Source organism: Somniosus microcephalus, chromosome 7, assembly GCF_052327205.1.
Source record: "Somniosus microcephalus isolate GS21.2 chromosome 7, FLI_Smic_1.0, whole genome shotgun sequence".
Lineage (NCBI taxonomy): Eukaryota > Metazoa > Chordata > Chondrichthyes > Squaliformes > Somniosidae > Somniosus > Somniosus microcephalus.
In genome coordinates, this window is record NC_140993.1 from 266,159,178 (window position 1) to 266,168,220 (window position 9,043).

The 9,043-nt window shown below is 44.5% G+C and overlaps 1 protein-coding gene across 1 annotated transcript; it reads right to left on the reverse strand.

Annotated features, from left to right (window-relative positions):
• Positions 1 to 3,152: 3,152 nt before the first annotated feature.
• On the reverse strand, positions 3,153 to 6,725 carry tmem74 (transmembrane protein 74). Its single transcript, XM_085993723.1, has 2 exons — positions 6,573 to 6,725; positions 3,153 to 5,817 (listed from the first exon to the last, which is right to left on the reverse strand). The coding sequence occupies exon 2, from the start codon at positions 5,453 to 5,455 to the stop codon at positions 4,727 to 4,729; it is 729 nt and encodes a 242-aa protein (XP_085849849.1). The 5' UTR covers positions 5,456 to 5,817; positions 6,573 to 6,725; the 3' UTR covers positions 3,153 to 4,726.
• Positions 6,726 to 9,043: the final 2,318 nt, after the last annotated feature.

Below are 9,043 nucleotides of genomic sequence, written 5' to 3' on the forward strand. Positions count from 1 at the left end.
AGTAATAAAGCTATTCCTAGCAAACCCCTAGTAAAGACGTATTCTTGTCAGAAACTCACAAAACTGATAGGGCTCTGCTGGCAGTGCAAGGGTTAAACGTAATGAGTTAACCAGTACAGAATAGCATTACAGTAGAACAGAGCAGCATCACTATCTTGCTGTAAAAGAAGCCGTATCCTATGTGTTGGGACTGTCATTTTATTTGATATATTATTTATGACGAGCATTTTATACAATGCAATTTAGATATCAAAGCGATGAAAATATGCTGACTGGCAGAATATCCCATTACATTATCCACAGAAAGGTTGGCTTGAGCATCTGTTGGTACCATAAAGCTATGCGTCTGTGATGCTAAGGCAATCCGTCACAGGAGCACCAGCTTTGTGCTTGTAAATCAGACAGTAAAATATCTCATCTGTTCATGCATACTTTGTAAAAAAAAAGTTGTAAATTTCAAAACCAACGTTACCCGTGAATATGAACAGATTTTGCTCGGAAAATGTTTTGTAGAGTAGTGTTTAAAACAAGCGGTGATCTCAATTTGAAATATTAAAGAACGATGTAAAATCAATCTGTACCTAACTCAGTTTTGATACATTATGATTAAACAGCTGGACACTAGAGTAAATCGATTCATATTTTATACCTTTATCCAGCAGCATAATTCTCCATCAGTGTAGGAGTTTATACTTCTGTATAACATTTCAAAAACAAAAATTTTATATTCTAGTCATCAGCAAACAAATTAAAATATTAGCTCTTGTCTCTGAGTCAGAAGGTCGTGGGTTCAAGTCCCACTCCAGAGACTTGAGCACATAATCTAGACTGACACTCCCAGTGTAGTACTGAGGGAGTGCTGCACTGTTGGAGGTGCGGTTTTTTGGATGAGATGTTAAACTGAGGATCCGTCTGCTCTCTCAGGTGGATGTAAAAAAAAACACTGCACTATTTGAAGAGCAGGGGGCGTTCTCCCCGGTGTCCGGGGCCAACATTTATCCCTCAACCAACATCGCTAAAACAGATTATCTGGTCGTTATCACATTGCTGTTTGTGGGACCTTGCTGTGCACAAATTGGCTGCTGTGTTTCCTCCATTACAACAGTGACTGCACTTCAATAAATACTTTGTTGGCTGTAAAACGCGTTGGGACGTTCTGAGGTCAGGAAATGTAAGCTCTTCATTATTAGCAATTTTGCCTGAAGGATTTAAATAGGAATGTATTAGTCTGATTGTAGAGCAGTGGAATTAAATATAGAACTCTGACTGAAACCTAATGACTGCAATAAGACAGCATTATTTTCAATACTGGACGAGAGAAAGTAAGATACTACAGTTTTGTAAACACTTAGAATGCAATTGAAAGAGCACTTTATTTTAAACCAATTGTTTCTTCGTTAAACTATTGAACATATCAGTAGAATAAACATGACACATTTGAATAAGGCATTAAATACTTGCATTAAATATGTCGATATACAATTTGATACTTATACAGTAATGTAATTGGTAGGGCTAATCATTTTCATAGCTTGCACAGGTTGCCTGGGCACTGTGTAATTGGAAAGGGGCCTGTGTAATTAATCTGCCAATGTACTGCTGTGGTACAGAGACAACCAGCAACCATTGCCTTCAAGGACGAGGAATCACACACAAGTTTAAATCTGTGGGCCTCACTCAGGTAGTGTTGGGCCCTATGTCTGGTGGAGGAAGCACAGAGCCAGGGCGGAGGAGCACATGGGAATGGAAAAGGAGGAGCTCCCGTGCGCCAAAACTCAGAGGATGAGCTGGGAGCTGAGGTGTCCGGGTGAGGATCCAGCCTGCTGAGTACGAGCTGCCAGCTGTGGGGTAGAATTCAGTACCAGGAATTGGGAAGTAAACACGAGACGGTTAAACAGGAATTGGAGCAGCTTCAAGAAGCAAGTCTTATTAGGGTAAGGAAAATGTAGAAACATAAAAACATAGAAGCTAGGAGCAGGAGTAGGCCATTCGGCCCCTCGAGCCTGCTCCGCCATTCAATTCGATCATGGCTGATCATCCAAATTCAGTACCCTGTCCCTGCTTTCTCCCCATATCCCTTGATCCCTTTAGCCTTAAGAGATATATCCAACTCCTTCTTGAATATATTTAAAGAATTGGCCTCTACTGCCTTCTGTGGTAGAGAATTCCACAGGTTCACCACTCTCTGGGTGAAGAAATTCCTCCTCATCTCAGTCCTAAATGGCTTACCCTTTATCCTTAGACTGTGACCCCTGGTTCTGGACTCCCCGACCATCGGGAACATCCTTCCTGCATCTAGTCTGTCCAGTCCTGTTAGAATTTTATAAGTTTCAATGAGATCCCCTCTCATTCTTCTAAACTCCAGCGAGTATAAGCCCAATCGACCCAATCTCTCCTCATACATCATTCCTGCCATCCCAGGTATCAGCCTGGTGAATCTTCACTGAACTCCCTCCATGGCAAGAACATCCTTCCTCAGACAAGGCGATTAAACTGCACACAATACTCAAGATGTGGTCTCACCAAGGCCCTGTACAACTGCAGCAAGAACATCCTTCCTCAGATAAGGCGACTAAAACTGCACACAATACTCAAGGTGTGGTCTCACCAAGGCTCTGTACAACTGCAGCAAGACATCCTTGTTCCTGTACTCAAATCCTCTCGCTACAAAGGCCAACATACCATTTGCCTTCTTAACCGCCTGCCTTGTCTTGAAGATTCTGTATATGATTTTTGTTTTTAATTATTATTAAGTTAGTCCCCTTTTAGGACCCCAAACCTTGCTAGCCAGGTTCCTCCATAAAGGAAACAACGTAAGACTTACCCAAAGTCCTCAAGGCCCTCACTCTATAGCTGGTGTCTATAGCTAGTGGGGCACAAGAGGCTGTGAGAACTTTCTGGTGGGGTACAACCCAAACTAATTGGAGAACCACTGGGCCAGAATAGAATGAGGCAACAGACATTGGTGGGCAACAAATGTTTCCTTGTTGCAAATGTTTCTGTCATTGTATTGTTTTAATGAATCCCACGTATAACCTGTGAAATTTGTCCTGTTTGATTGTGTAAAGACCATGAAGAATGTACAGCCCTAGTCATTGGTTTGCACTTTTGGAACAATTGCATTTTATCTTTAAAAACAAATATATATACTGCAAGTTTAAAGTAACATTTATTTGCATATTATTCGTAACAAAGAACAGTGATGTATAAATACAGTGTAAGAGCAAAATAACACACTGACGGTACAGTCCTGCTCAACTTGCAACACCTTTTCTGGAGTGGAGAGGTGTAAAATATCTATATAAAACACAATCAAATCTATTCGAGATCCCTTTTAATATTGGTTGCAATTCTGGTAGATTGGATTGAGTTAACCTGCAGTTCATTCACCAGTGGTATTACAGACACTTGTGGTAGTGAATAGCTCAAATCATTGGTGCACAAGTCACACTCAGAGAAACAGGACTTTGCAGTCTGTAAAATGAATCATAGAATCTTACAGCAAAGAAAGAGGCCATTCAGCCCATCTGGCGGGTCTTTGAATGAGCTATCCAAGAAATGGCTTAATATCACTAAGTAATCACGTGGCTTTTAAATGTTTTTTTAATTAAATCAAAACCTCACAAATGTTGAAAAGCTATTGGTTTTCATTTGGATTAGACCAAGGCACCAAAGTTAAATGTGTGTGTGTGTGGGGGGGGGGGGGGGGTGGAGAGATCACCTAGGGTCCACACTGAATTCTTAACTCACCTGTTCTCTCCACAGATACTAACTGACCTGCTGAGTGTTCTCAGCGATTCCTCTTTGTACCAACGTTAAATGCTCCTGATGAAGAACACACGTTTGATGTTCTATAAAACACAAATAAATTAAGTGCTCTAAATAGCAACAAGAGAAAATAACCCTTTTTTTGAAAAAGGGAAAGGCTTACAAAAGTTTAATTTGGAATCAGCCTTATATGCATGAGTTTAGAGGGTTGAGGGTCAACTAATCAAGGTGTTTAAAATGATAAAGGATTCAATAGGGTAAATATGGAGAAACTATATCCTCTGGTGGGGGGAGTCCAGAACAAGGGGGCATAACCTTAAAATTAGAGCCAGGCCGTTCAGGGGTGATGTCAGGAAGCACTTCCTCACATAAAGAGTAGTGGAAATCTGGAATTCTCTCTCTCCCCTGAAAGACTGTGGATGCGGAGGGTCAAATGATTTTTTCAAGAATGAGATAACAGAGTTTTATTTGGTAAGGATTTCAAGGGATGTGGATCAAAGGTGGGTAATTGGGGTTAAGATGCAGATCAGCCATGATCTATTTAAATGGCGGAACAGGCTTGAGGGGCTGAATGGCCTCCTCCTGTTCCCATGAACAGGTCAGAGTGAATAGACTAACAAGAACATCACTTGCGGGGTTGGGGGTGGGGGAGTAACCGGATCTGTGAATCTTTTCAAAGTTCAGAAATATTGATAGACTGAACCCAGGCAGGTGTGAAATGACCTACGGATATTTGTTCAATCTAATATCTTGGGTGGGAGGACAGAGTGGTGAACTTTGCTTAGGGATACTCATTTTCTCTTCCCTGATTTCCCTTACAGAAGACTGGAGGAGTGGGAATTTGATGAGATGTTGTGGCTATTTCACATTCGACAGTTTTAGAATTGTAACCTGTGTGAAGAACAAATTATATATATATATATATATATATATTTAATGTTTACAACATACAATACCATTAATCAATCGTTATCGTCTCCTCTGCATCTAGAGGGAAACGTTGGGTCGAACTGTTGGGACCTGGGGATCTCAGGCGAAAGTTAAACGACCCATAAATCTTCCCAGGTCTCCCAACAGATGAAAACCTCTGCCTCCGGTATAACTCGCCTTTGCAGATAGATATCATTAACAAGGTGGAGAGGAGCATGCCCCCGAGGGTCAGCAGGCCAAGCCCAGCGATGACACACCTGTCCAGGTGGGCACCCACCCGGGCGCTTTCCTTCTGCAGCCTCTCCATCTCCCGGGCTGAGACACTGTCTGGATTCACAGTCACGTCGCGGGGGACCGCGTAGGAGATGATGACCAGCGTGATCCCGCTGAACAGGAAGAGCAGGGCGCTGATGAAGCCATAATCCACTGGCGAGTCCGAGCTCTCGGAGGAGCTGTCATCGTCAGACATGATTGAGAGTTCTTGCAAGCCTTCGGGTGCGTGCCTGGTGTCGCTGGAAGGACCGTGGTAGGACTGGACAGCGTAGCTCTTGTCGGACAGGGGGGAGCTTGCATATTGCAAGTTGACATTTTCATCAACGTATGCGAAAGATGTCTCCAGATCCTGGTCGCAGCACACCTTGATGTCCTTTGCGCTCAGGTGTCGATAAGTCTCATAGGGCAGTCCCCAGTCCAATTCTTTCCATGCACCGGGATGACTTCTTCCTTCGCCCAGAAAAACTAATTCAACAGAAGCCATTTGAAAATGCGCTCTCTCTCTCTCTGTCTCCCCTCCCTCCCTCCGAATCAGTGGGTGTCCTTCAAGACATATCTGAACGAAAGCCCAGCTACCTGTGCAGATACAGGGAGGCACACAGCAAAGCTGGGTATCGGCTGGGAAACAAATCAACCCTCAGCACCCGAAGGAGACAGTTAGCACCAGTCTCTGCCTGTGGCTCAAAGTCACACAGAAATCAATGTGTTTCGGTACCTTCTCCATCTCTCCCGTTCTATTGCTTGGAATTGAAAGGTAAGTCAGCCCCTCGCTCTGGCGGAATACATTCCAGCCCATGCATTTGTTGGCAGCTGTTAAATTGGGAATGACCAACCGGAGCCGTCCTTCTGTTGACAGAAAAGACAAGTTCGTCAAAATAATCGACTAACAGCGAGGGCTGGCACAGCCCCTCGACTCAAAGAGTCTTTCAGTCCACAGTGCACGGCTGGTTTAAACCTGCAACTGTCGCTAAGGACAATGTGCAGGGAATGCGGTGTAAGTTAACATTGTTAACACTTGCACTAAGATCGCAGCAGTGGTTTAAAAAAAAATCCACCCCATTTCCCACGATCGTGTCGCTTTAAATTCTTTACGATCGCGGAGAACCATTAGCTTAAAATCAAATTACTGCCGGCAGCAGATGGTGAGATCGCCTTTCACTTATCTTAAATCGCCTGTTTTCGGTGAGCTGGGCTTTTAAAAGCCCCAGCACTTGCCCGAGCAGAGCAATTGAAATTTTAAAAAAAATACCAGAAATTAAGGAACTTCAACTTTCTCCATCTGCCCACCGTGCAGTGTGGTTTTAAGGCAAGTGCCCCACAATCACAGGCGAGAAACTTCAGTCGCCCTCCTTCAAACCAACGCCCAAAGTGTCTCTGCCCAGAAACTCTAGTGCCAGAAACAAACATCTCGTACAGTTTAGGCACACGCGGGTGCAAGCACGCTCTTTTTGGATTGATTGAGTGCTCTCTGCCTCCGAAGAATAGGGAAGAGGGAAAAGCTCTTGGAAATAATTAGCGCCGATTTCACAATTACACTAGCAAAGAGAATGCAACCAGTATCATCATCTTTTAAAAGATTGTCCCCCCACCCCCCGACATACCTTCTGCTGCCTGTGTGTGATATTTTGCTCCGTCCTTCACAGTGTAATTGAAAGCGGATCAGTGTCTGGTGAAGATCCCTCCTCGCACTCGGCTCCGCCGCTCACATTCTGGAGCTGGATGAGTCAATCCTGCAATCGCAGCGGAAACTCGGGGCTCCAGATCTCCAACAGGCGGAGCACTCTGGGAACTGGAGTCTGACCATCCCACAAACCAACCCCTCCCTCCCTCCCTCCCTGCCTGTATAGTAAACAGCACCTGGAGGCCGCCTCTTTAAACTATAGAGTAGCTTTCAAAGCCTGGCTGGATCTCATACTAAACATGTGCAAAGTCAGTATTTGATATAAGGAAAGATTTGCATTTATATGAAACCTTTCCATCCCAAAGCACTTGAAGTACTTTTTGAAGTGTAGTCACTGCTGTAATGCAGAAAACGCGGCAGCCAACTGGCGCACAGCAAGCTCCCACAAACAACAATGTGATAATGACCAGATAATCTGTTTTAGTGATGATGGTTGAGGGATAAATATTGGCCAGGACACCGGGGAGAACTCCCCCTGCTCTTTTTCGAAATAGTGCCATGAAATCTTTTACGGCCACCTGAGAAAGCAGACGGGTCCTTGGTTTATCATCTCATCCAAAAGACAGCACCTCCGACAGTGCAGCACTCCCTCAGCACTGCACTGGAGTGTCAGCCTAGATTTTTGTGCTCAAGTCTCTGCAGTGGGGACTGTGAACCCACAACCTTCAGACTCAGAGAGCGGAGTGCTGCCTCTGAGCCACGGCACTTTAATATGTATAAAAGAAAAATAAAATTCTGCAATTTAGTGTTCTTTGATTTAGCCTGGCCTCTATTGAGTCTTATTCAGAAATAACACTAGAAGAAAAAACTTTGTCACAGCTACCCGTTATAGAATTGGCCCTGTTCTCCATCCCATTGATGAAAGACTTCAAATCAAATCAAAATCAAATCAACTTTTATTGTCATTGTTAGTGCACATGTGCAGTACAACGAAATGTAGGCTTGCGGCTCCCGAGAGTGTACATTTAGATTAAGACATTTAAACATTCAACATACATTTGGCTTGTAATACATTAACATAAACATAACCATAATAAAGTGCATTGGCAGATGTGCAGGCTTTAGAGTTTATTTGTGGAGTTCAGTAGGATGACAGCCCTTGGGAAGAAGCTGTTCCTAAATCTGGTCGTACGGGTGCGAATGCATCTGTAGCGTCTCCCAGATGGCAGGAGGGCGAACAGACTGTGGCTGGGGTGGGTAGGGTCTTTGATGATGGACCGTGACCTCCGTAGACAGCGTTTCTGGTATATGTGCTCTATGGTCGGTAGCCGGGTGCCGGTAATGCGTTGGGCAGTTTTGACTACCCGCTGCAGGGCTTTCCGGTCATAGTAGCTACAGCTGCCATACCATACTGTGATACAGTTCGTCAGGATGCTCTCTATTGTGCAGCGGTAAAAATTTGAGAGGATCAGGGGTGACAGGTTACATCCCTTCAGCCTCCTTAGGAAATATAGGCGCTGCTGGGCCTTCTTTTGTTTCTTGCATTTCTATAGCGCCTTTCACCACCTCAGGACATCCCAAAGTGCTTTACATCCAATGAAGTACTTCTGAAATGTAGTCACTGTTGGAATGCATGAAATATGGCAGCCAATTGGCGCACAGCAAGCTCCCACTAACAGCAATCTGATATTGACCAGATAATCTGTTTTAGTGATGTTGGTTGAGGGATCAATAAGATAGTAATCTTGCTTGAGTGCTTCTGAATGTAATGCCTACCGAGAAACTGGTAAATATGGTTGACAGCCGACATGATTGAACATTGCTGAACTAAAGGTTTTCTCCAGAGAAAAAAGCTCCACTGATTTTACAAAAGGCACAGATAGCAATTGAGTCCCTGACTAATCTCAGCCTAGTCCCACCACTCATGGGCCTCAGTTACCACAAGCACCAAGAGATAATGGGGGAGACATTCATTATAGCCCTGTTTGGCGCGATAAATTTTAAAACCGAGGCGCTAATGTTTCTAAACTTTAAAAAAAAAAATCAGTTTTGTGCTCCAGGAAGGAAGTGAAGTGTTAAATCAAGCGTTCCACTTCCTTCTTGGAGTGTAATCGGCAGCAGGCAGGGCGGAGACTTCAGCAGTGCTGCACACTGGGCCGTGCAGCGCCGCCGCGTTCAAAGACTCCTTCCCTCCCTTAAAGGGAAGGGCCAGCGCTGCAGGCTCTGCAATAGAAAAAGTACTGACCTGGACCACCCAGGCAGCCGCGATCCCACGTGATCAGCCCGACACTCAAGCAGAGTGCCAAGCTGATCGATCGCGGGCAGGAACCCACCAAAAAAACTGCAACAAGAAAGGTAAGGTTTTTTTCCATTTTCCTCGGCCACCTGGCCTTTAATCATCGCCCCCCAAAGTGGCCGGCCGCCCGATGCACGCCTCCTGCAGCTGTCGGT

What these genes read in the sequence shown, in the direction of transcription:
- tmem74 (XM_085993723.1), bottom strand. Translation starts at nt 5,455, where the DNA reads ATGGCTTCTGTTGAATTAGTTTTTCTGGGCGAAGGAAGAAGTCATCCC.